The sequence below is a fragment of the Nycticebus coucang genome, chromosome 17 (genome assembly GCF_027406575.1).
Source record: "Nycticebus coucang isolate mNycCou1 chromosome 17, mNycCou1.pri, whole genome shotgun sequence".
Taxonomy (NCBI): domain Eukaryota; kingdom Metazoa; phylum Chordata; class Mammalia; order Primates; family Lorisidae; genus Nycticebus; species Nycticebus coucang.
Window position 1 is genome coordinate 40,287,055 of NC_069796.1, and position 27,950 is coordinate 40,315,004.

General features: G+C 40.6%; 1 protein-coding gene, 1 long non-coding RNA gene and 1 other non-coding gene across 4 annotated transcripts in view; 2 read left to right on the plus strand and 1 right to left on the minus strand.

Moving 5' to 3' along the window:
* The window catches only part of DIAPH1 (diaphanous related formin 1), a 129,546-nt gene that overhangs the window by 3,848 nt on the left and 97,748 nt on the right, over window positions 1-27,950 (minus strand). For both annotated transcript variants that reach the window (XM_053566822.1, XM_053566823.1), the window contains 9 exons: window positions 19,218-19,316; window positions 11,125-11,219; window positions 10,690-10,791; window positions 10,221-10,460; window positions 9,972-10,101; window positions 8,939-9,063; window positions 8,148-8,312; window positions 7,891-8,026; window positions 6,036-6,122 (listed from right to left, as the gene is read on the minus strand). In XM_053566822.1, the coding sequence (XP_053422797.1) occupies window positions 6,036-6,122; window positions 7,891-8,026; window positions 8,148-8,312; window positions 8,939-9,063; window positions 9,972-10,101; window positions 10,221-10,460; window positions 10,690-10,791; window positions 11,125-11,219; window positions 19,218-19,316 (1,179 nt within the window). The remainder of the gene's footprint in view (window positions 1-6,035; window positions 6,123-7,890; window positions 8,027-8,147; window positions 8,313-8,938; window positions 9,064-9,971; window positions 10,102-10,220; window positions 10,461-10,689; window positions 10,792-11,124; window positions 11,220-19,217; window positions 19,317-27,950) is intronic.
* On the plus strand, window positions 6-22,979 carry LOC128568868 (uncharacterized). Its single transcript, XR_008375237.1, has 4 exons — window positions 6-129; window positions 19,281-19,350; window positions 19,908-20,024; window positions 22,017-22,979. It is a non-coding gene; the product is annotated as an uncharacterized LOC128568868 (long non-coding RNA).
* Window positions 20,933-21,048, plus strand: LOC128569465 (U5 spliceosomal RNA). Its single transcript, XR_008375400.1, has one exon. It is a non-coding gene; the product is annotated as a U5 spliceosomal RNA (small nuclear RNA).

A 27,950-nucleotide genomic window follows, 5' to 3' on the forward strand; every position in this document is an offset into this window, starting at 1 on the left:
TACCAAGAGAAAAAGCAGTGAAGATCCTGGCTGATAACCACAAGAGCTTACCTAGTTATAGATCAGAGGTATATTACCCAAACTATGGGGATTTCACCATTTTTTGGATTATGAGCATATCAGTGACAGGTGAGGAAAAAGAACCCACCTATAGAGTAGACTGTAACAGTTTATATTATATGCTTCTCCTATCTGCCGTCTTAGTTTCTCACCACCAAAATCTTCTTCAGACCTGCTGAGAGTCCACTCTTTCCAGAAGTACTCCCTTCTTTAAACACCATTTCTCTTGTCCAGAAAGGTAGTGGCTTGATAATATTTTATTGCTTCTTTAAATTCTGTCTTCAGCAGTTAAGAAAATAATGCAACTATTTGTGTATGTGACTCTAGTGGTGTGTATACACTGAAACAACTTCTGACTCTAGAACCTGGGGAAAAGAACACTGGGCCTTCAGGGCAGTTGCCTGGGCAACATAGGAGAAATCAGCATTAAAGTGTGACTAGGCCTAAGATGCTCTTTTCTTTCATTCTTTCTGTATACTTTTTATTTTTTGAGACAGAGACTCATTATGTCACCCTCAATAGAGTGCTGTGGCGTGACAGTTCACAGCAACCTCAAACCCTTGGGCTTAAGCAATTCTCTTGCCTCAGCCTCCCAAGTAGCCTGCCACAACGCCCAGCTACTTTTTTGTTGCAGTTGTCATTGTTGTTTAGCTGACCTGGGCTGGGTTCAAACCTGCTAGCTTCTGTGCATATGGCTGGTGCTGTAACCACTTGGCTATGGGAGCAAGCCTCTTTCTGTATACTTATAAAGGTAATATTTTAAAAGATTTGTTGGATTATTTATAATAATCAGTTGTACCTAGTCAAGCAGTATTTATAGATTTCCTAGACTCATGGAGCTTCTGATGCATTACAGACTTCGTAAGAATTAGGAGCAAACAGAAGGTCAGCGGTTCTCAACTTGCGGGTCGTGACCCACAGGAACTGTATTAAAGGGCCATGGCATTAGGAAGGTTGAGAAGACCAAAATTTCCCTGTTAAGCCTTGAAAGTATGTAGACAGGGATGGACATGATATGGCCTAAGGTCAGAAATGAGAAAGCTCTTGTTGGAACTGGCAACAGAATCAACAGAATCTAGGAATCCTGGTTCTCACTCTGCCTCCTGTCCCACCATTATGCTGAGCAGTTTGAACAATCAAGAAAAACTGACCTCTTCCTTCCTAACTTAAGTACTTAAGACTATTAAAAAGTAAATGGCAGGGTGCAGTGGCTGATGCCTGAAATCCTAGCATTCTGGGAGGCCAAGGTGGGTGGATTGCTCCAACTCAGGAGTTTAACACCAGCCTGAGCAAAAGCAAGACCCCATCTCTACTAAAAACAGAAAAACTAGCCAGGTGTTGTGGCAGGCACCTATAGTCCCAGCTATTTGGGAGACTGAAGCAGAAGGACTGCTCAAGCCCAGGAGTTAGAGGTTGCTGTGAGTTACGATGCCACAGCACTTTACCCAGGGTGAGAGAGTGAGACTTTGTCTCCAAAAAAAAAAGTAGTCATAGAACCAGATAAATATTTTGACTAGATATGATCAGGAAGGATCCTGAATGTCGCATGGGATGGGGAAAAGGAACAATCTTGAGACACTGGTCAAAGTTTTCTGACATGAGATTCCTAAAAGTTGGGGGGGCATGCTGCGATAAAAACACCAATAAAACCAACCATATAATACTAGTGTAGCTGAATTTTAAAAGGTTAATGATTTGGGAAAAGATCTTTATTAAAACACAGGCAAAGAACTATTACTAAAGAGAAAGCACTTTTGTTAATATGCTTCCTTAGGGAAGAGGAAACTAGGACAGATGGGCCAATCATTACCCTCCTAAATAAACTGTCTAAAACTCTAATTATACTTTCTGTCCTATTTTTTTTTTTTTTTTTTTTTGCAGTTTTTGGCCAGGGTCGGGTTTGAACCTGCCACCTCCGGCATATGGGGCTAGCGCCCTATTCCTTGAGCCACAGGTGCTGCCCATTTCTGTCCTATTTTTATAGAAGTTTGGGGAGAGTAAGTAGTGGTAAGGAAACATTCTTACCAACCTTCTCTAGACAGGCAGTCATCAGAAAATCTCTCTGAAGTGATTTCAACATGTCCATGACTCTCAGTGCTAGAAGGTATAAAAATATATTTCTAGGCTTGATGTAATGGCTCACCCCTGTAATCCCAGCACTTTGGGAGGCCTAGCTGAGAGGACTGCTTGAGGTCAGGGGTTTGAGACCAGCCTGGGGGCCACAGAGTGAAACCCTGTCACTACAAAAAGTTTTAAAAAAAAATTAGCTGGGTGCAGTGATGCACGCCTGTAGTCTTAGCCACTCAAGGGGCTGAGCCAGGAGGATTGTTTAAGCCCAGGAGTTTGAGGTTACAGTGAGCTATGATCATGCCACTGCACTTTAGCCTGGGCAACAGAGCAAGACCTTGTCTCAAAAAAAAAAAAAAAAAAAAAAAAGAAGAAGAAGAAGAAGAAGAAGAAAGGGCGGCACCTGTGGCTCAACGGAGTAGGGCGCTGGCCCCATATGTCGGAGGTGGTGTGTTCAAACCCAGCCCGGGCCAAAAACTGCAAAAAAAAAAAAAAAAAAAAAAGGAAATAAAAATAAAATATTCTGGCCCATACTGAGAGGCCACTGTCCAATCATGTAGACTTAGTAGCAATGGCCTTGGATTCACAAAAGTGGGCTAAGGTTCTGGCTCTATTATTAACCAGCATGCAGACCTGCACAAGACCTTATCTAGGTCTTAAATCCTTTTACTTATGAGCTGGTTAGATACTAATCTCTAGGTTCTGTTAGGCAGAAGTGAAACCAATAGAGAAGCTGGAAAGTGGTAGAGGAAAGGAAAGGGAGAGAGAAGTGAATTTTTTCTTCCCTTTTATCCCATTGAGCAAACAGCCTGTATATAAGAGGCCATAATTCAGACATGGAGATAAAGTTGAGTCATTAATACCACAAGCTGACTCAATCATGGGCCTGAAACAATAGCTATAATACAATCGCATGGATTCTTCCCCTTGACACTCAAACCATTGTTCTCTCATCCCCTGCAGATCACAGCAGTTTATATGTTGCTTTTAATGAATCAATTCTGATAGCAACTCTTCTCTTCTGACTCCTCAATGGGTCTTTGTATACTAGTCACTCCCCACAGGTCTCCAGAGACTGGAAGATTTTAACATTTCCTTTAAACCTAGGAAAAAGGCTAGTGTCTCTGAATAGGGACAGCTGCATTCTGGGAATAAGGAGGACTGTGAGGCAGATATGCTTGATAGCTTCTATTTTTTGGCTCAAAGTAATTGGCCAAGAGGAATAGTGAGAGACAGCTTAGTAAAAGCTGGAACAGCTAAATCCAGTAGCCACAGAGGGAAAACTACAGCCACCAGAGCCTTTGTATTTTGAGCATGGGGCTATCTAGGCCTAGCCTCTCTCTTTTTTTCTCCTCTTAATCCTATTGACATTGTATAAAAAATACTCAGAGTTAGAAGACCATTCTAATGCAACTCTCATTTTATACATGAGGAGATTGAGTCCTAAAAACATTAAGTAACTTGCCTAAGGTAACACAGTTGGTCCCAGAGCTAGATTTAACTTTGGGTCTTTTTGATCCCTACCTAGCCCTATGCTCTTTATACTTCATTTCAATGTCCATCTTCTATTTACATTTAATGTGAAGCTGTATCACATCACTTTACCTGATATGAATATACCCAGATCTAAAGAAGTTACCAGAATAACTAGAAATGTCTTCTTGAAGAGATTCTCCTAGATATATTGAGGTATATTTAGTAAACTCACCTGACAGCCCATAAACACAAGATTACAGTCTGGAGCCACCTAAAGATATGTATTCTTATTTCACATATTTTTCACTTGAATATCTCCTAGTATACATTTTTTCCTATTCCTTCTTGTACTGGAAGATAGTACTTTGACTAATTCAGGTCCTCTGCTAAACAATTAGGTTCTGAAAAAATCCCTGTTTCTTTTGTCTATGAATCCTAGTTTCCTTACTTGGAAAGCAGTGAAGAATGGGGTCTCCCCAGCAAAGGGAAGCCATAGATGTCTGGCTGCCTATGTATAAGGAAGCATCTGGGATTCTAGTATAGTTCCACAGGAAGAGGCTTAACAGGGAATTCCCCACCAAAAGTCTGATGTAAGTTGGTACTCAGCTGAAGGGGTCAAAGAAAACAGCGATGAGATGAAATCAATGTACTTTCCTTAGGCTAGAAATACTTAATATATAGACAACTTCACCTTATACGGTAAGTAGGAAATGATGTTGCAAAAAACCTAAAGACTAAATACAAAAGTAATACAGTAATACTAGTGGCATTCTCTTCCTAAACTGTCTATAATGCTGAATGCTCTATCCCAAAAAGTTCGAAGGCCTTCCTACCTACCTCTCCTTTCCTTTAAAGAGCCTGTATTCAGATGATGCCAGAAAAGGGTTAAGATTTGTAACTTGGGATTCTTCCATTTAGAGAAGGTTCTAAAGTCATACAGAAGAGCCCTTCGGGAGGAAATTTCCCTCTAGGTATTCCAAGTATAGTAGAACTACAGTAGAAATAGGCAGCTAGCCAGGACAGGTAAAACACATAGTGATCAACAACATTCAGGTCAGACACTGAGTTTCTGTGGGCTAAAATGCTCTATACCTTGATCCTAAGGTTCCCTTTCCAGGCCATGACACATACTACAGGCCCTACAGATACCATTACATTAATAGCTAAGCACTGGCGAAAACAAGCCATACAACTTCTCTTTATAATAACCTCATAAAGTTAAAGCTCATATCAAATGGGCTACAGAGTGCCAACAGTCAGGAAAAAGAACATGTTTTAATCCCTCTGAAGTAGAAACCTTTAACGATGCCTTTTCTGTAATTCTTGTCCTTCAGCCTAGGGAAGAAATTATCACTCCTAGCCACAAAGGCCCTTCACTAAACACATGGGTGGGTCAACTCCATGTAACAGGGAGCACTGGCTATACCTTTTGGATTAGTTTCTTGGCCACTGTATGCTGCCCTCAAGGGAAACTTAACCATTAATCCTTCCCCATACTCATGCCTGGATTATTTGTCCTCCTACCTCTATAATTCTTTTTAGAGGTTCTGGTTCAAGGTAATCCACTTAAATTTTCTGAAGGTTATGAAAGTAGGCTGCAAGGGGAGGGAATGGGGGAAGGCAAGGGCAGTGGAGGCTAACTGCACCTAAGGAAAAGGTAGTCTTACACATGGCACAATCTTTCAGTTGACAGGCTCCTAAACCTAACCTTCTCTCACAGAATTTTATACTTTATTAGTCTGATCTAGATATGTCTTCTGCTTGTGAAATTGAGCATAAGGACACTTTTTTTCTTCTTTTTTTTGTAGAGACAGAGTCTCACTGTACCGCCCTCGGTAGAGTGCCATGGCGTCACACGGCTCACAGCAACCTCTAACTCTTGAGCTTACGCGATCCTCAGCCTCCCGAGCAGCTGGGACTATAGGCGCCCACCACAACACCCGGCTATTTTTTTTTGTTGCAGTTTGGCTGGGGCTGGGTTTGAACCCGCCACCCTCGGCATATGGGGCCAGCGACCTACTCACTGAGCCACAGGCGCCGCCCGACACTTTCTTTTTCTTTGTGTTTTCTATACCTCAAGTGTAGTTATGTATTTAGATCAATTTTTTTCATAACCACACACAGTCAAATCCCTGTGTCCTGCAGCATAGTTTCCTTGTTCCAAATCTTGCCTTCAAGAGTGGAAAGAAATGCAAGAATCATAAAATGTAACTGGTTTGTTGTCAGTCCCTCAAACCCTACTATCCCAAGTCAGTACTTTCTAACATGAGAGAAACAGGACTAGATTATCTACTCTAGATGCAAGGACTATTGTGGAGAAGTTTCTAAACCCTGAAGGCACCATTTTCTGCTTTTTAGCTCAAGATGAGAGGACTAGGAGCTAAGAGGGCTCTCCCCCTCCAACTCAGGGTGAGCTCCATTTGTTTACTTACCCTGACGGGGCCCTCTCTTCCGCCTGAATGCTGCCCCCGACTGCAGGGCCTCTAGAAGACTGTCCATCACACCTGTCTCATCGCCCTCTGTCATGAAGAACAAAGATGGAGAATATAAACTCTTCGGCCAGAGCAGCAAATGTCAAGCCCCACACAAAATGCATGGCTGTTACTTGGCTTCCCCTCTTCCACAGTGGCTGGCAGCTAAGAACAAAGAATGCTCAATCTTAAGTCTCACAGGCTCGTGTTTACTTGCGTCTGTTTAAAAATGGTCAAATCAAAAGATGTCACTGCCTACTATCCAGGGCAAACCTTGGCATATCTTCCTACAGTGCCATCCTATGTATCCCAGTCAGGACTGGCACACAGAATTGCTGAACTGCTCAACTCCAAGATCAGGATAAGTAAAGACTGCAGTTGTGATAGTGATAAGCAACCTCATCATTCACTCTTTAACTCAAAGTGCTTCACTCTAATTTACAAAAACCTCTCATGGAGAGCGTGGTTCAGGTTTCAGACCAGAGCTGAGGAAGAAGAACCACTAGTCAAGAGTGTATTTCAATGCTTAAGTGCTGCCTCCAGTGCCTGGGTCTCAAAGAGTTAATGTGGAATCCTTGTTCCAGCCAGGTTCAGTTTCCATGGCAACAGATCAGGGTAGTGAAATCTGAAACTGTGAAATCCCAAGGAGCCGGTTGGCTGCCAGTGCCAAGGTAGGGGCTCACTGCTTCCAGCGCCACCTGGTGGTTGAACATCACCAGTGCATCTGACCTACATTCCAACCTCATTTGCTTGAGTAGGGTACTGGGAACAGGGCAAAGTCAACTACGCCACCTGCCGACGGGGTGCAGCCCTCATCCCACAGCACAGCTGGACTCCACTTTCTCCACTGCATCCTAATACCTGAAGAACCAATGAGGGCCAGGGAAAGGTGATGGATACTAGGTGTGGGCTTTAATAGCATTACTGGTACACGTTTGTGGCTTACGTCTGAGATAAGGGTAAGGGAACTGTGTTCCGGAAAAGTATAAAGGAAAGTCCCTGGGAAAAAGAGGTGCTGGTATTATAACAGCACTTGCTGCTTGTGCTCCACAAAGTGCTGATTTTTAACATAACTGGCAGGCCTAAAACCCCCTTTAAACTCCTCTGCTTGCGTAGGCTTGTGGCCCCTCAGGTTCAGAGCAGGGTGGCATCAGCTCAGTGCTGTGTAAGTAATGTATGCTGTATTTCCGCTGCCCAGAGAGAGAGCAGTGGGGGTGGAAGGCAGGGAATCAACAGCAGGAAAGAAGCAGAAACAGGAAACAGAGTAATTGAGACCATATGTTTCAACAAAGACAGGCTTCTAGGAGTGAAATAGAGATTCTGCTGAAAAAGAAGAGGGTGGCCAGCTCCTCATCCCTTTCCAGAAGTTCAATCCATTTATAATCATATAGTATGTACAACTGTGCTAAGGGACTAGGGAAATAAGCAGAAAGGGAAGATAAGCCACCATGAAAAGATGGGAGGAAGGTCAGGAAAACATTTTGGGGAGAAAAACCCAAAAGATTAGTGGAGGTAATGAGAACAGTCCTGAGAAACCTCTGGAAGGGCAGAAGGAAAGTACATGTTACAGCAATACTAAAATCACTGGGGAGATAAGATATAATGCAAGAACCAGCAAAAGAGAGAAAATTGGAACGTGCTTAGAACGGAATTCGGGTTAAAGTCAAGCATCAAGACCTGGAGGTAGAAAGCTGCCAAAAATCATTTGCCAGGAGTTGAGCTCAGACATGAGCTATTCTCTCTGGCCTCTAGATTTTAGACAGAGAAGCCTTCCAAAAGTTCCTGTCTCAATTTATCAGCCCTCTTCACTACTCACCTGCATTCATGTCTATAAGCTGCTCTCTCTTCTGCTGTTTCTCTAGCCGTTCTTTCTCTGCCTTCTCCTTTGCTAGTTTTGCTCGACGCATCTTTTCTTCTGTCTCCCGCCGCTTCTGGTTCTCCTTGACTGCTTGCTGTGGGGAAGGGGGGGAAGGACACACAGGCATATATGTACACCTACCACCACCCACATGTAGCCTGTGAAAAGTGAGAAAAGTCCACAAAAGATTCAGTCACTAGGTATCCCTTGCTCACCAAAAACATATTCCTAAAGTTGTGCAGATCCATGAAGAATTCTTCCACAGATAACTTCTTCGGGTCAAAGAGGTAATAATCACCCAGCTCCTTATAGAGAGTCTCCATATTAGAATGCATCATCCGCAGCTTGTTATACTGCTCCTGTGCATCCTTCACAAAACTGTGCAGCCAAGGAGTAAAGGACCAACACCGAGAAGCAGATTCACTTCTCTAACCCAGAAAATCACTCAGAGATGCATACTGACATGCAAAGGAACGTTTAATATAGCACTTTTCAAATAGCGAAAAACCAAAAGCAATCTAAATATCCTAAATAGGGAAACAGTAAACTAAAAGCTGTGACATACCTATAAAATAGAAGGTGGTAATTTAAAAAGAAACTGTTCTCCACATGCTAATATGGAAACATGGCTAAGACATATTATGTGCAAAAGCAATACAAGGCAGTTTTTGTTTAAAACAAATTCAAGAGGTGCAAATCAGCAAGAAGCTCAGTGGCAGTGGCAGTGGCAGTGGCGATCTTTGGGAAGGGGGGAGCACATGAAGTGCATGAGTGTGTGTGCAACTATAGATGCAGCACAGACAAGGGGAATCGAGGGGGACTTTCACTTGACCTACGTGGTTAACTTTCACTGCCACAGCAATTCAAATGTTTTTAAGAACTATGTACTTAATGAAAAAAAGTTATTTTAAGAGGGGAAAACTACATACTGCTATATCTATCCTGTTGTCTACCCCTCCACCAGTTTTCTTTCCCTTCCAGGGAGCAACTCCTTTCCAGAGGATATAGTCATTTTTTCAACAAATTTGTCTTTTTCCTCTGTGGCAGCTGGAAAATTCTGAACATCACGTTCCACATCAGAAATTTGTTTCTTCATCTGATCTAGGTTCTTTTGCAAGTTTTCAGCAGAAACTAAAGGAAATACCAAAATAGACAGTAAGAGCTTACTAATAATTCCAGCCTCAAGACTCCTTAGCTTCACTCTTCAAAGCACAGCTTCAATCTACACACATATTCTGATACTTAATTATTTTAGCTCTTATGTAATAACTTGAGTTGTTTCTCACATTAATTTCTCATCTTTCCTATGAGACTATCAATTATTTGATAATTGAACCTCCACCCTCCACAAGGTGTACAGTACAGAAGAGAGACTTCATTTAATTTAACATGAATCTATGAAATCCCCCTGAGACCTTGGTCTCATTTATAATAAATATATTATATTTATTATAATATATTAATTATATTAATATAATACCCTCTCCATGCAGAGGCTTTTGGGGGCTCAGAATCATATTCTGGCTTTACCCCAAACTGTCCCACCTATTCACTGAACTGTTGTAGCTTGAAGAGGATGGCATTGAGGCATCTCACTGACCCAGAGAACAGGGTCTGGGAGGGAGGAGATATACATAGACAGAGGCAAGGCAGAAATCTGTTCCTATTTCTACTGAATGCTTTTGCTTTGTCTAGTTCTAGGACAGTGAAGCCTAATTTTGTTAATTCAGTCTAGGCTTTCTGAATGAGAAAAACTGCTAACCTAGACTAAAAACACCTGCCTTCCTTCTGGTTGTTTTTTTGGTGGGTGGTATTTCCCTAGGAAAGAGTGCTTCCCATTTCTGAACATAAAGACCCCTTTTTGGCCTTATACTCCTCCTTTGTGGCTTAGACACCATGCCTAAGTCCTCCCCCATTCTCACTTAAAACAGTCTGAACAGAAATCACCCAAAAATCTAGACTGTGATTTATTTCCCTCTCCATGCAGAGGCTTTTGGGGGCTCAGAATCATATTCTGGCTTTACCCCAAACTGTCCCACCTCGGCTGGCTTTCTCCACATGGGCAAGCTCATCTGGAAACTTGAGGACATCAGGATAGTCATTCTCACACAATTCAGCTAAGAAGTGCAACAACGTCATCTTCTGATCTGTGGACTTAGTGTCTCGCAGCTTAGGATAAAAAGAGAAATCATTAGTCCCGACATGCCCAAGATAATCTCAGGCCAACACCAGGCTCAGAGAGGCCATAGACTTCTCTTGTGTTGCCCTACTCAACCCCCTTGGCTCACCTTACAGAGGAAGCTGATATTGAAGCCAAAAGCACCAGCATTCCTGGAGCCAGCATTCATATAGTTTCCAACAAGCAAGGTAATCTCTAGGAGACTGGCAAAGCTCTCACTCTTGCGCAACTCTTCACATGCGGCAGTGACAGACACAATCTCTGGCTTGATATTTTCTACTTGTTCACTGAACTGTAGCTTGAAGAGGATGGCATTGAGGCGAGGCCGCAGACGAGGCACCGTTCCCATCTAGTGGAGAAGACAATTCCATTACAGCCAACAGAGAGAAAAGTAAGAAAAAGATACAGGCTTGAACCTCCTACAGGATGATCCAAGCTCCAGAGTAGGGAGAAGAGAGAGACAAAGATAAGTTCAAAATAGATAAGGGGTAAGAAACAAGTGCCCAGGTTATTTATTCTCCAGAGGGGAGGGGAACAAGGGATGCAGAGAAGAGCCTATTGCCACAGGCCTCACTCACCACCACACCAAACTGCTCTGACTCAGCCAGATCATCATATTCATCCTTCAGTTCAGAAAGCATTTTTAACTGCTCTGGCTCTGGCATCTGCTTAATGAGGTTCTGAAAGAGAAGAGATATCTCAGTCTGAGTGGGATTAGCTGACAGCTCGAGCCTAAACAACTTTTACTTTCTTATCAGTTCCACACTCTGCTCAAGGACCATTAAGAAGAAAATAAAGGGGTTGGGGTGGGGGCACAGCTAGTGAGATCGCAGGATTTTGAAAATTATAGCAGAAATAACCTGACCACCAGAGACACAGCAGCTTCTGCAAAGCTAGCATTCATAAGTCAATAAGCTAGAGGAGGAGCCTCTTCATCTAAGCAGAGGAGCAGAGGTTGGTGCACAGCTGGCAGGAGAGCCAGCTCCAGCAGAATGAATGACCTTACTCCTTACCTGGATCATGGACTCAGTCAGAACAGCCTCATTCACCTCCAGGATGACATTCTTTATCTCTTGATAGGGCATGCGGAAGGAACCCAAAAAGATTGCTAACAGAAAATGAGATATAGAGATATGTTTTCAATCTCTTCCTGCTTCCAAACCATCCTATACACTTATGCTGAATAATCTTCATAAGAGGGCTCTTTTAAATCACACTTAGAAACTTCTCTGCCTATATAGTTAAAATCCAAGTTCTTGTGTCCAGGATAAAGAGTTCCCACCTCCTAGCTTTTTCTTTCATTAATCCCCATACTTATATCACACCCGCCACACTATTCCATGTACCACATTCCGCAAACACTGGAATTCTTTGCCTTTGCTCAGACAGGAAGTCTTTGATCTCTTCTATCTGTGTACATCAAAGACTTTCACCCCACTCTATTTTAGTTCCACTTCCAGGACTCAATCCTCAAAGCTGCCATGATCTTAAACTGCCATATCCAGCTCCCTAACAAACACACATCCTATCCTTTCAGCTTTCAATCACTTACTATCCTCTAACTTGACTCTTCAACCTTATCAGGACCTCTCTCCAGTCTCTGTGCCATTCTGTTTTTCTAAATATGTCTGTTCTACTCTGCCTTCTCTATTTCACCTTGACCCTATCATTTGCTCCCTACTATTACACCTATTACTGGTACTGCTATTTTCTTGCTTCCTTCTCCTTCTAGTCCCTGGTTAACCTAGCCATCTCATTTCTCTACTCTTTTTTTTTTTTTTATTGTTGGGGATTCATTGAGGGTACAATAAGCCAGGTTACACTGATTGCAATTGTTAGGTAAAGTCCCTCTTGCAATCATGTCTTGCCCCCATAAAGTGTGACACACACCAAGGCCCCACCCCCCTCCCTCCTTCCCTCTTTCTGCTCCCCCCCCATAACCTTAATTGTCATTAATTGTCCTCATATCAAAATTGAGTACATAGGATTCATGCTTCTCCATTCTTGTGATGCTTTACTAAGAATAATGTCTTCCACTTCCATCCAGGTTAATACGAAGGATGTAAAGTCTCCATTTTTTTTTAATGGCTGAATAGTATTCCATGGTATACATATACCACAGCTTGTTAATCCATTCCTGGGTTGGTGGGCATTTAGGCTGTTTCCACATTTTGGCAATTGTAAATTGAGCTGCAAGAAACAGTCTAGTACAAGTGTCCTTATGATAAAAGGATTTTTTTTCCTTCTGGGTAGATGCCCAGTAATGGGATTGCAGGATCAAATGGGAGGTCTAGCTTGAGTGCTTTGAGGTTTCTCCATACTTCCTTCCAGAAAGGTTGTACTAGTTTGCAGTCCCACCAGCAGTGTAAAAGTGTTCCCTTCTCTCCACATCCACGCCAGCATCTGCAGTTTTGAGATTTTGTGATGTGGGCCATTCTCACTGGGGTTAGATGATATCTCAGGGTTGTTTTGATTTGTATTTCTCTAATATATAGAGATGATGAACATTTTTTCATGTGTTTGTTAGCCATTCTTCTGTCATCTTTAGAGAAAGTTCTATTCATGTCTCTTGCCCATTGATCTATGGGATTGTTGGCTTTTTTCATGGGATTAATTTGAGTTCTCTATAGATCCTAGTTATCAAGCTTTGGTCTGATTGAAAATATGCAAATATCCTTTCCCATTGTGTAGGTTGTCTCTTTGCTTTGGTTATCGTCTCCTTAGCTGTACAGAAGCTTTTCAGTTTAACAAAGTCCCCTGTGTTTATTTTTGTTGTTGTTGCAATTGCCATGGCAGTCTTCTTCATGAAGTCTTTCCCCAGGCCAATATCTTCCAGTGTTTTTCCTATGCTTTCTTGGAGGATTTTTATTGTTTCATGCCTTAAATTTAAATCCTTTATCCATCTTGAATCAATTTTTGCGAGTGGGGATAGGTGTGGGTCCAGTTTCAGTCTTTTACATGTAGATATCCAGTTCTCCCAACACCATTTATTGAATAGGGAGTCTCTCCCCCAAGGTATGTTCTTGTTTGGTTTATCAAAGATTAGGTGGTTGTAAGATGTTAGTTTCATTTCTTGGTTTTCTATTCGATTCCAAGTGTCTATGTCTCTGTTTTTGTGCCAGTACCATGCTGTCTTGAGCACTATGGCTTTGTAGTATAGACTAAAATCTGGTATGCTGATGCCCCCAGCTTTATTTTTATTACTAAGAACTGCCTTAGCTATACGGGCTTTTTTCCAGTTCCATACAAAATGCAGAATCATTTTTTCCAAATCTTGAAAGTACGATGTTGGTATTTTGATAGGAATGGCATTGAATAGGTAGATTGCTTTGGGAAGTATAGACCTTTTAACAATGTTGATTCTTCCCGTCCATGAGCATGGTATGTTCTTCCATTTGTTAATATCCTCTGCTATTTCCTTTCTGAGGAGTTCACAGTTTTCTTTATAGAGGTCCTTCACCTCCTTCGTTAGGTATATTCCTAGGTATTTCATTTTCTTTGAAACTATGGTGAAGGGAGTTGTGTCCTTAATTAGCTTCTCATCTTGACTGTTATTGGTGTATACAAAGGCTACTGATTGTGGACATTGATTTTATATCCTGAAACATTACTGTATTTTTTGATGACTTTTAGGAGTCTTGTGGTTGAGTCTTTGGGGTTCTCTAAGTATAAGATCATGTCGTCAGCAAAGAGGGAGAGTTTGACCTCCTCTGCTCCCATTTGGATTCCCTTTATTTCCTTGTCTTGCCTAATTGTATTGGCTAGAACTTCCAGCACTAAGTTGAATAGTAAAGGTGACAGAGGACAACCTTGTCTGGTTCCAGTTCTAAGAGGAAAAGCTTTCAGTTTTACTCCATTCAGTAAAATATTAGCTGTGGGTTTGTCATAGATAGCTTCAATCAGTTTTAGAAATGTGCCACCTATGCCTATACTCTTCAGTGTTCTAATTAGAAAAGGATGCTGGATTTTATCAAATGCTTTTTCTGCATCTATTGAGAGGATCATGTGATCTTTATTTTTGCCTCTGTTAATATGGTGGATAACGTTTATGGACTTGCGTATGTTAAACGAGCCTTGCATCCCTGGGATGAAGCCTACTTGATCATGATGAATGACTTTTTTGATGATAAGCTGTAATCTATTGGCTAGGATTTTGTTGAGAATTTTTGCATCTATATTCATGAGTGAGATTGGTCTGAAATTCTCCTTTTTGTTTGGGTCTTTTCCCGGTTTTGGTATCATGGTGATGTTTGCTTCATAGAATGTGTTGGGGAGGATTCCTTCTTCCTCAATTTTTTGGAATAATTTCTGCAGTACAGGAATAAGCTCTTCCTTAAAGGTTTGATAGAATTCTGGTGTGAAGCCATCTGGACCAGGGCATTTTTTGGTTGGAAGATTTTTTATTGTTTCTTTGATCTCTCATTTCTCTACTCTTATACTTGGACTGATGTAGATCTGTGTCTATGAATCTGTAGAGCACCAATGATACTGGGGCCTCAGCGTTGCTTAGCAATCCCCTTTTGTGTGTTCCTACTCTGCTCTCTCCCGCCCCTCTTGGCAGCACCTCCAAAATATTCCCATTCTGTTTTAAGAAGACTTTGCTCTCCTTCACTGAGAGAAATTGAAGCCATTCATCAAATTACTTTCACAATAACTTCAATAGTTTCACTCAGCTGGACTCAGCTCATTGTTCCTGAACAATGTCATCTCCTGCCTATGTACTTTCATATATGCTGATCCCTCTCCTGAAACAAGCTAGTCTCGCCCTTCACTGAATTCCTTCTTAATAGTTTTTCTAGTCTCTCCTTTAGAATGTCCTTTGGGATTTGCCCCATCCAATGTCTCTCCCACTTGATTTAGATGCCCCCTTTCTTAGTGCTCTCATAGGCATTCCAGGATAACTCTCATCATGGCTTTTATCAATCCGTGCTATTATTTGCCTTTCTGTCTCTACCAGACACATGGCTTAAGGACAGGGACTATGTCTTATCAGCTTTTTATCTTCAGCACATAAGAAGTATTTAAACATTGTTTAATCACTAAATTCCATCTCCCAGATCCAGATCACCCTGCGGCAAACTATTCTCAGTTCTCTTCTTGAATTCTGTTTTCCATATCACTATCACTCCACTAGAAGTAATGCTGTATTATATCATGGTCTTTCTTGTATCGTTTCCTAAAATAAAAATTATTCATGTTTTATGTTTCTCATGTTTCTAGAGATACTCTTGGAAAGAGGAACTGACTCACACTACTTGGTCTCCATAAAAGGATTTCATCACAGATACTATTTAGTAATATTTATTGAAAATAATTTAAGATTTTATAGTCAAGAATAATGTAAAGGTCCCTGGTGGTCTAGTGGCTAGAATAAGAAAAATAATGTAAAGGTTTACTGCTCTCATTGTATCGCTTATAGGTGTATGTGCAGTTATTAGTTTTGTGACTTTGAACAAGTTACAACATTCAAACTTTAGTTTTCTCATTTGGGAAATGAGGACAATAACTGCATCACAAGATTGTGTGGCCAGGTTATATGGCTCACACCTATAAACCCAGCACTTTGTTTTTGTTTTTTTTTTTTTTGCATTTTTTGGCCGGGGCTGGGTTTGAACCCGCCAATCACAGCATTTTGGGAGGATTGCTTGAGTCCAGGAGTTGGAAGGCCAGCCTGGACAACAAAGAGAGATCCTGTCTCTACAAAAAATAAGAAAAATTAGCCAGGTATGGTAGTGTGTGCCTGTAATTCTAGCTACTTGTGAGGCGGAGGCAGGAGGATCATTTGAGCCTAGAAGTTCAGGATGTATGAGCTACGATTGCACCACTGCACTCCATCCTGGGCAACAGAACAAGACCCTGTCTCCTAAAACATAAATTAAAAAGGGGGGAAATGATTGCGAATAGGTTAAATGGAACCTATGTTCATACTCTTTCATCTCTGGAATACACATTTAGGATGTGCCTTATGGAGCCTAATATAGCAGACCCTCAAATATTTGTTGAAGAAATACAGTAGAACCTCCAAAGTTGGCCACCTCCCTACATTGATCATCCCCTTAAGTTGACCCAATTTTCATAGGCCAGGCATGCAGCACACATAAATATCAGTATAGTAGGCCTAGCTCCTTATGTTAACCAGTTTGTTATAGTCTTTTGGGTGGTCAACTTCTACTGTATTTAAATCTATATTACTCAGCATAAAGTAGTTAGATCAGTAATTGAAATGGACAAAAAACAAAAACAACATTTCATTCTGTTCATCAAATAAGTACCACCTATATCAACTTTGCAGAGGAATTTCTTTTTGCCAATAATCAGAGTTCTGAGTATAGTAGCAGATTCAGAACAGAAGAACACTCTGGAGTTACTGATTCTACTCTGAAAGGTACAAAATTTCCTCATTTATTTTAAGTCAGAAAGTAATTTTAGATTTAATTGAAGCTAAGCCAGTGCTTGCATTACATATCAGAAAGTGAGAAAGAAGAAAATGCACAGTAGTTAGAACATTTGTAGTTGATTTTCTGTAGAGGCAATAGAAATAGTAAAGACTTTGGAATAAGAAAGTCTAAGGCTCAAATCTCAGACCTGTCTCTTATTAGCTATATAAGTAGGCAAATTAAAAGTCTTAGTTTGTTTCCTTGACATAAAAACTGAATACTTAGACATGATCAAGGAATACAGCAGTGTCTCAGATTACAAAAATCAACATTCATAAATCGGTAGCCTTTATATACACCAATAATAGTCAAGCTGAAAAAACAGTTAAGGACTCTATTCCATTCACAGTAGTGCCAAAGAAGATGAAATATTTGGGAGTTTATCTAACAAAGGACATGAAAGATCTCTATAAAGAGAACTATGAAACTCTAAGAAAAGAAATAGCTGAAAATGTTAACAAATGGAAAAACATACCACGCTCATGGCTGGGAAGAATCAACATTGTTAAAATGTCCATACTACCACCAAAGCAATATACAATTTTAATGCAATCCCTATTAAAGCTCCACTGTCATACTTTAAAGATCTTGAAAAAATAATACTTTGTTTTATATGGAATCAGAAAAAACCTCGAATAGCCAAGACATTACTCAGAAATAAAAACAAAGCAGGAGGAATCACGCTACCAGATCTCAGACTATACTATAAATCGACAGTGATCAAAACAGCATGGTACTGGCACAAAAACAGAGAGGTAGATATATGGAACAGAATAGAGAACCAAGAGATGAACCCAGTTACTTAACGTTATTTGATTTTTTTTTTTTTTTTTTTTGTAGAGACAGAGTCTCACTTTATGGCCCTCGGTAGAGTGCTGTGGCCTCACACAGCTCACAGCAACCTCCAACTCCTGGGCTTAAGCGATTCTCTTGGCTCAGCCTCCCGAGTAGCTGGGACTACAGGCGCCCGCCACAACGCCCGGCTATTTTTTGGTTGCAGTTTGGCCGCGGCCGGGTTTGAACCCACCACCCTCGGTATATGGGGCCGGCGCCTTACCAACTGAGCCACAGGCGCCGCCCACGTTATTTGATCTTTGACAAGCCAATTAAAAACATTCAGTGGGGAAAAAATTCCCTATTTAACAAAAAGTGCTGGGTGAACTGGCTGGCAACCCGTAGAAGACTGAAACTGGACCCACACCTTTCACCATTAACTAAGATAGACTCTCACTGGATTAAAGATTTAAACTTAAGATATGAAACTCTAAAAATACTAGAAGAGAGTGCAGGGAAAACACTTGAAGAAATCAGTCTGGGTGAGTATTTTATGAGGAGGACCCCCCAGGCAATTGAAGCAGCTTTAAAAATACACTACTGGGACCTGATTAAACTAAAACGCTTCTGCACAGCCAAGAACACAGTAAGTAAAGCAAGCAAACAGCCCTCAGAACGGGAGAAGATATTTGCAGGTTATGTCTCCAACAAAGGTTTAATAACCAGAATCCACAGAGAACTCAAACACATAAGCAAGAAAAGAACAAGGGATCCCATCGCAGGGTGGGCAAGGGACTTGAAGAGAAACTTCTCTGAAGAAGACAGGCGCACGGCCTACAGACATATGAAAAAAAGCTCATCATCCTTAATCATCAGAGAAATGCAAATCAAAACTACTTTGAGATATCATCTAACTCCAGTAAGATTAGCCCATATCACAAAATCCCAAGACCAGAGATGTTGGCGTGGATGTGGAGAAAAGGGAACACTTCTACACTGCTGGTGGGAATGCAAATTAATACATTCCTTTTGGAAAGATGTTTGAAGAACACTTAGAGATCTAAAAATACATCTGCCATTCAATCCTATAATTCTTCTACTAGGTATATACCCAGAAGACCAAAAATCACAGTATAACAAAGATATTTGTACCAGAATGTTTATTGCAGCCCAATTCATAATTGCTAAGTCATGGAAAAAGCCCAAGTGCCCGTCGATCCATGAATGGATTAATAAATTGTGGTATATGTACACCATGGAATATTATGTAGCCTTAAAGAAAGATGGAGACTTTACCTCTTTCATGTTTACATGGATGGAGCTGAAACATATTCTTCTTCGTAAAGTATCTCAAGAATGGAAGAAAAAGTATCCAATGTACTCAGCCCTACTATGAAACTAATTTATGGCTTTCATATGAAAGCTATAACACAGTTATAACCTAAGAATATGGGGAAGGGGGAGAGGAAAGGGGAAGAAAGGGGGGAGGATGGGCGGAGGGAGGGTGATTGGTGGGATTACACCTGTGGTGCATCTTACAAGGATACATGTGAAACTTAGTAAATGTAGAATATAAATGTCTTAACACAGTAACTAAGAAAATGCCAGGAAGGCTATGCTAACCAGTGTGATGAAAATGTGTCAAACGGTCTATAAAACCAGTGTATGGTGCCCCATGATCGCAAAAAAACAAAAAACAAAAAACTGAATACTTAACAATCTTGCAGTGCTATTGAAGGGATTAAATGAGATACTGAAAATTGGCTACGCAAAGCCTGGCATATGGCAGGAATTCAACAATTGGGAGTTTCATGTTAAGGGACCCTAGATTCAAAAGAATAAAATTCTTAAGAAAACCCCCTCACATTTCAAATGTTGTGATCATAGTTACTTACAGAGATTCTGAGCTGTCTTTGAATCTAACACCTTTAACTCTTTCACTTTCTTCTTTTGGACAGATTTCTTTTCTTCTCCACCTTCCTGGTCTTTCTTGGCTGAAAGGGAAAGAACAGAAAAGCATGATTAAGAGTAAGCCACCTCTGTGCCGTACTGAACTACTACTGTCAGTAGCCTGAAATGACCCCTCACCTCCTATTCTAATGGTCTCCCTATAGCATTCCTGCAATAATAACCTCCTTTCAACCATCCACCTTTCTATTACCAATCCCTTCCAACTATAATAAATATCTTGTTTCCATTTCTTTAAGTTATCTATAAATGCTTTCCTATCTACTTGCAGAGATCAGCAAATTTTCTGTAAAAATCAAACAGCAAATATTTAGGCTTTGCAGTCCATATGGTCTTACTTTCTCAGTTCTGCCACATAGCATTTAAGCAGTCACAGACAACAAATGAATGAGCCTGGCTGTATTCTAATAAAACCTTATTAACAAAAAAAAGTGACTAGCTTGCAAACAGTAGTTTGCCAACCCCTGTATCAGTCTTCCACCATGTTTTTCTTTTGTGCCTATTAAAATTCTAATTATTTTTTAACCTCCATCTTGAACTAGACTTTCCCTATAAAAGTTCTTTTTGTTTCTTCAACTGTTTCGCCAATCTCTCTCTGAACCCCCATGGAATATGAGGTGAGCCCTGTAGTCCCAGCTACTCAGGAGCCTGAAGCAGGAGGATCACTGGAGCCGAGAAGTTTGAGTCTGCAGTGAGCTATGATGACATCACTGCGCTCGAGCCCAGACAAAAGAGTAAGATCCTATCTGGTAAATAAACAAGTAAAAGTATAGATATAAAAAGGAGAGATGAAAAATGTCACTTTTGGGGAAGACAGAGTATATGTATCACTTCAAGACAATCTAAAAAATAACTATTAGAACAAATAATTCAGTAAGGCTGACAGATAAAAGAGAAGCATATGGACTTCCAGTTCTACCAAAATGGAGTGGCCTTCTATGTAGGAAATATGTAAGACAATTATATTTAAAAAGTGGAGAAAACAAAGAGACTTAAATGGAAATAAAGTTTCTATACTTCATGCAAACTGGTAAAACACTGGTATCATCAGACTAAGATAAGTTACTTATCTTTGTTGTAATATCTAAAGCAACATCTAAGAAAACCATATGAAGCAATATATTTAGTCACTATTAAGGTCAGGCACAGTGACTCATGCCTGTAACCCTGGGAGGCCGAGGTGGGTGGATTGCCTGAGCTCACGAGTTTGAGACCAGCCTGAGGCAGAGTGAGCCTCAGTTTCTAAAAAATAGCTGGGTGTTGTGGAAGGATCCTGTAGTTCCAGCTACTTGGGAGGCTGAGGCAAGAGAATAGCTTAAGCCCAAGAGTTTGAGGTTGCTATGAGCTGTGATACCACAGCACTCTACCAGGGTGACAAAATAGGACTCCATCTCAAAAAAAAAATAAATACATATTATTAATCGAAATACAATCTTAAAAAATGTTCAAAGAACCTACAGAAAAGTAAGAAAACAGAAACAAAGGAATCAAACATAAAATAAAGAGTAAAGTGACAGACTTAAGCTCTAATATATCAATAATTACCTTTAATAAAAATCATTTAGATGTACCAATTAACAGAGACTGGCAGAGTACATTAACTACTAACTACAGAGTACACTAACTACAGAGTACATTAAAACACTATAGTTTCTCTTCAGATCGAATAAATCTTTTGCCTTTTAATAAAGATTTCTGTGGAAAGGAATGAAAAAAACAGATCCAACAATATGCTGTTTATAAGAAACATATTTCAAAGACAGAAGTAGGCTGAAAAAAGATGTATCATCCAGGCTTGGCACCCGGAGCACAGTGTTTATGGCGCCAGCCACAAACACTGAGGCTGGTGGATTCAAACCCAGCCCAGGCCAGCTAAACAATGACAACTGCAACAAAAAATAGCCAGGCCTTATGGCAGGCGCCTGTAGTCCCAGCCACTTGGGAGGCTAAGGCAAGAGAATCACTTAAGCCCAAGAGTTTGAGGTTGCTGTGAGCTGTGACACCATAACACTCTACCGAGGGTGACATAATGAGACTCTGTCTCAGAAAAAAAAAAAAAGATACACCATGCAAACATTACTTTTTCTAAAAAGTAAAAAATGGTTCTATTAATATCAGATAAGTAGACTTCAGAGCAAAGAAAGTAAGCAGAGACAAAAAGGGACTTTACATGATGATTAAAGGATCAATCCACCAAGAAGACATAATCATTCTAAATGTTTATGAATCAATGCTTGAGCCTCAAAATGTAAGAAACAAAATTAGAATCAGACAAGAAAGAGAAATCAAGGGTATTCAAATGGAGAAAGAGGTCAAACTATCGCTCTTTGGTGATGATATCATCTTATATCTAGAAAACCCCAAAGACTCCACCAAGAGACTCCTGGAATTGATAAATAAATTCAGCAAAGTCTCAGGTTACATAATCAATGTATACAAATCAGTAGCTCTTTTATACACCTACATCGATGAAGCTAAGAATCAAATCAAAGACACAATACTTTGACAGAGCAACAAAGAAATTAAAATACCTAAGAATATATTTAACTAAGGAGGTGAAAGACCTTTATAGGGAGAATTATGAAACAGTAAGGAAAGGAATCGCAGAGGATGGAAACAGTTGGAAAAACCTATCATGTTCATAGATCAGCAGAATCAACATTGGTAAATGTCTATACTACCCAAAGTGATTTACAAACTCAATGCAATCCCCATTTTTTTTGCAGATCCAGAAAAAACAGTTCTACACTTCGTATGGAACCAAGAAAAGACCCTGAATAGCCAATGCAATCTTATGTACTAAGAATAAATTGGGAGGCCTCACTCTATCAGACTTCAAGCTATACAAGGCTATAGTAACCAAAACAGAAAGGTACTGGCACAAAAACAGAGACATAGCTCCAGATAGAAAACCATCCTCATATTCTCATCTGACCTTTCACAAAGCAGACAAAAACATACACTGGGGGAAAAGAACCTCTGTTCAATAAACAGCAACATGTAAAAGACTGGAATAGGATCTGTAACTCTTACCACTCACAAAAATTAACTCACAATGGATAACAGACTGAAATCTAAGACATGAAACTGTAAGAACACTAGAAGAAAATGTTGGAAAAAGCTCTTCTAAATATCAACCTATGCAAAGAATTTATGAAGAAGATCCCATGGCAATCATAGCAACAACAAAAATTAATCTGACATAATCAAATTAAAAAGTTTCTGCACAGCCAAGGACACAGTCAATACAGCCAACAGCCTACAGAATGGTAGAATATTTGCATGCTATACACATGATAAAGGGCTGATAATCAGAATCTACAAAGAACTTGAGCAAATCACCAAGAAAAAACCAAACAACCATATAAATATTGTTTGTTTGTTTGTTCAGAGACAGTCTCACTTGTTGCCCTGGGTTGAGTGCCATGGTGTCCTCATAGCTCACAGCAACCTCAACTCAAACTCTTGGGCTCAAGCAATTCTTTTCCCTCAGCTTCTTGAGTAGCTGGGACTACAGGGCCAACCACAAAGCCTGGTTAATCTATTTTTAGTAGAGACAGGAGTCTCACTCTTGTTCAGGTGGCTCTCAAACTTGCAAGCTCAAGCACTCTGATGCCTTGGCCTCCCAGAGTGCTCGGATTATAGGTGTGAGCCACCATGCCTGGCAAACAACCTTATTAAAAAGTGGGTAAGAGACATGAACAAAAACTTTTCAAATGAAAATAGACTAATGGGCTCGATAGCTGTAGCTCAGCGGCTAGAGAGCCAGCCACATATACGGGAGCTTGTGGGTTCAAATCCAGCCAAGGCCTGCGAAACAACAATGACAACTACAACCAAAAAATAACTGGGCATTGTGGCAGGCACCTGTAGTCCCAGCTACTTGGGAGGCTGAGGCAAGAGAATCACTTAAGCCCAAGAGTTTGAGGTTGCTGTAAGCTGTGACGCCATGACACTCTACCTAGGGCGACATAGTGAGACTCCGTCTCAGAAAGAAAAAAAAATAGGCTAATGGCCAACAAACACATGAAAAAACGCTTAATGGTACTAATCATCAGGGAAATGTGAATCAAAAGTACAATGAGCTATCACCTAACTCCAGTAAGAATGGCTCTTATCAAAAAGTCCCAAAACAAGAGATGCTGGCTTAGTTGTGGAGAGAAAAGAACACTTACATACTGTTGATGGGACTGCAAACTAAAACAACCTCTATAGAAAGTAGTACAGAAATAACTGAAAGAACTAAAAGTAGACCTACCATCTGATATAACTAGGTATTTACCCAAAGGAAAAAAAGACATTTTATAAAAAAAGACACTTGTACTTGAATATTTATAGCAGCACAAGTCACAAAGATGTGGAAACAACCCAAGTGCACAATTTTTATTAATCCATAAGTAGATTAATAAAATGTGGCATATGTATACTATGGAGTACTACTCAGCCATAAAATGGTGATCTAGTATCTTTTGTAACAACCTGGATGGAACTGGAGACCATTCCAAGAATGGAGAAACAAATACCACATATATTCAATACTAAATTAGTCAATCAACACTTAAGTGCACATATGGAAGTACCAAGGAAATTAAGTAGGTGGGATGAGGGAAGAAGGGATGGGTCAGTTAACACCCAGCAGGTACAACACATAGTTTCTAGATGAAGGACACACTTATAACTTGACTTGAAATGTATACAAGCAAATGATATAATCAAAAAAAAAATATACCCCATGATATTCTGAAATTTTTTGAAAAATTACTACACAAAAAAGATATAGTACAGCAACAATTGTAGCTCTATATAAAAAAGAAAGAATCTTGATTCTCAGCTCAACATCTCTTAAATTTTTTACAAAAATTTAATTTAAAAATCTAATAACATTAAGTTAATGTTATTAGAGGCCTAAAACTCTTAAACTTCTAAAAAAAAAAGTAGAAAATCTTTGTGATCTGAGTTAGACAAAAATTTCTTAGATATGATAACGAAAGTATAATATATAAAAGAAAAAATGATGACTTGTATTCCATCCAAATCGAAATCTTCTGCTCTTTGTAAAATACTATTAAGAGAATCAAGAAACAAGCAACAGATTATAAGAAAATATTTGCAACTAATAAATGAGGAATTTATCCATATATAAGAACTTTCAGGCTCGGTGCCTGTAGCTCAGTGGTGATGGTGCTGACTACATACACTGGGGCTGGCAGGTTCAAACCCAGCCAGGGCCTGCTAAACAACAACAACAAAACAAATGACGACGACAACAACAACAAAACAGCCAGACAGTGTGTGCAGCACCTGTAATCCCAGCTACTTGGGAGGCAAGAAAATCGCTTAAGCCCAAGAGTTAGAGTTTGCTGTGAGCTGTGACACCATGGCACTCTACCGAGGATGACATCATGAGACTCTGTCTCAAAAGAAAAAAGAACTTTCAAATTCACAAATATGAAAATAAAAAGGTTAATAAAAATGGATGAAAACTTGAACAGAAATTTCACCAAAGAAGATAAATGATCAGTGTCATTAGTGATTAGCAAAGATCACTGTCATTAGTTATTTGAGAAATTCATATTAGAAAAACTAAAATTAAAAAGACTGGCCATATCAAATATTGTCAAAGATATGGGGAAACTGGAGTTCTTAAAAACTTCTGATGGGCGGTGCCTGTGGCTCAGTGAGTAGGGCACTGGCCCCATATGCCGAGGGTGGTGGGTTCGGACCCAGCCCCGGCCAAACTGCAACAGAAAAATAGCCGGGCGTTGTGGCGGGCGCCTGTAGTCCCAGCTGCTCGGGAGGCTGAGGCAAGAGAATCGCATAAGCCCAGGAGTTCAGAGGTTGCTGTGAGCCGTGTGACACCACGGCACTCTACCGAGGGCGGTACAGTGAGACTCTGTCTCTACAAAAAAAAAAAAAAAAAAAAAAACTTCTGATGGGAGTAAAAGGTGGTACAATTACTATACTTTGGAAAAGAGTTCGGCAGTTTCTTTTAAAAAACTGTACATACGACTACCATACTATCCAGCCATTCCCCTCCTAGGTGTTTACAAAAGAAATCTGAAACATTCGCACAAAAATGTTTATAGAAGCTTTATTTGTAACAGCCTCAAACTGGAAACAACCCCCAAATGCCCATCGACAGAACAGATCAGCAAATTGTGGAATACCCACACAAGCCGGTATTACTAACCAACAAAAAGGAAGATGTTATTGATGCACACAAAACTGAATGAATCACCCCCAAATTGTGCCATTTGTTAGAAGACAAAAAAGAGTGTATACAATATGCTTCTATTTTTATAAAACTGTAGAAATTGCCAAGTTTATCAACAGTGACTGAAAGTAGATTAATGTGTGCCTGGGAGAAGGTTAGGACAGGTGGGGGGAGGTCAGAAGGAAATTTATGGTGCTGATGGAAATGTTAATTATCTTCTCTGTGGTGCTGAGTCGTTGGATGGAAACATGTGAAAAAAATATATCAAATTGCACACTTAAGTATGCCCAGTTTATTCTGTGTATATTACAAACTAATAACTGTGGGAATTTTTTTTTTTTGAGACAGAGCCTCAAGCTGTTGCTGAGGGTAGAGTGCCATGGCATCACAGGTCACAGCAACCTCCAACTCCTGGACTCAAGCGATTCTCTTGCTTCAGCCTCCCAAGCAGCTGAGACTACATGTGCCCGCCACAATGCCTGGGTATTTTTGGTTGTAGTTGTCATTGTTGTTTGTCAGGCCCAGGCTGGGGGATTCGAACCCGCCAGTACTAGTGCATATGGGCTGGCCCCTTAGCCACTTGAGCTACAGGTGCCAAGCCAAGCTGTGGGATTTTTTTAAAGAAAAAAAACCCAAAACTGAGAGAGAAGAAATAAGAAACAGAGCCAAATCAAAATTATAGTCAGAAGTATTAATATCCTACTCTCAGCAATGGGTAGAACTAATATAAAGAACTAATATAAAATCAGCAAGGATATAGAAGTTAATAAAACATTCAATCTGCTGTGTCTAACTGACATATCATATGTAGGACACTTAATCTGACAACAGCAGAATAAACACTTTTTCAAGTGTCCATTAAATATTCACCAAGAAAGACCATATCCAAAGCCATAAAATAAATCTTCTTTTTTTTTTTTTTTTTTTTTTTGTAGAGACAGTCTCACTGTACCGCCCTCGGGTAGAGTGCCGTGGCGTCACACGGCTCACAGCGACCTCTAACTCTTGGGCTTACGCGATTCTCTTGCCTCAGCCTCCCGAGCAGCTGGGACTACAGGCGCCCGCCACAACGCCCAGCTATTTTTTTGTTGCAGTTTGGCCGGGGCTGGGTTTGAACCCACCACCCTCGGCATATGGGGCCGGCGCCCTACTCACTGAGCCACAGGCGCCGCCCCATAAAATAAATCTTAACAAGTTTACAAAACTGAAATAATAGAGCATACCCTCTTATCATAATGAAGTCAAACTATAAATCAACAGAAAGGTAATGGGAAAATGTCCAGTTAAAAACTAAAGAACCACTTGTGAATAAATTGTGCGTCAAGAGAAATATAAAACCTGAATGATAAGGAAAGTACAACGTATCAAAATATATGGGACACTAAAGAACATGCTAAAGGCAATGCCAGAGGGAAATTTTCAGGATTACATTAAAAAAGAAAATCTCAAATCAGTAATTGTGTTGTTGTAGTTGCTTTATTTTTTTTTTGTAGAGACAGAGTCTCACCTTATCACCCTTGGTAGAGTGCCAAGGCATCACACAGCTCACAGCAACCTCCAACTCCTGGGCTTAAGCGATTCTCCCACCTCAGCCTCCCGAGTAGCCGGGACCACAGGCGCCCGCCACAACGCCCAGCTATTTTTTGGTTGCAGTTCAGCAGGGGCCGGGTTTGAACCCGCCACCCTCGGTATATGGGGCCAGCGCCCCACCGACTGAGCCGCAAAAGCAAGGTCTTGCTCTGTCACCCAGGCTGGAGTGCAGTGGTACAATCAAAGGGTCACTCAATGGTGCCCATAGCTCAGTAGGTAAGGGTGCCGGCCACATACACCGAGGCTGGTGGGTTCGAACCCAGCCTGGGCCTGCTAAAACTACAATGACAACTGCAACAACAACAACAAAATAGCTGGGTGTTGTGGCGGGCGCCTGTAGTCCTAGCTACTTGGGAGGCTGAGGCAAGAGAATTGCTTAAGGCCAAGAATTTGAGGTTGATGTGAGCTGTGATACCACAGCAGTCTACCCAGGGCAACAGCTTGAGACTCTGTCTCAAAAAAAAAAAAAAATTCACTGCAACCTCTAACTCCCGGGCTCCTCTTGCTTTAGTCTCCCCAATAGTCAGGCAAGGCACAAAATAGCATGCCTAGCTAATTTCTTTGTGGTAAAGATGGGTCTTAGGCAGGTCTAGAACTTCTGGCCTCAGCCTCTTAAAGAAACTAAAAAAAGACCAGGCACTAGGTAGCTCATGCCTATCATCCTAACACTTTGGGAGGCTGAGGTAGGAGGATCACTTAAGGCCAGGATTTCCAGGCAGAAGATTCTGTCTCTACAAAAAAAAAAAAAAGTTTAAATTATTCAGGAATGGTGGCATACCCCTGTAGTCCTAGCTACTTGGGAGCCTGAGGTGGGAGGATCACTTGAGCCTTGAGTCTGAGGTTACGGTGAGCTATG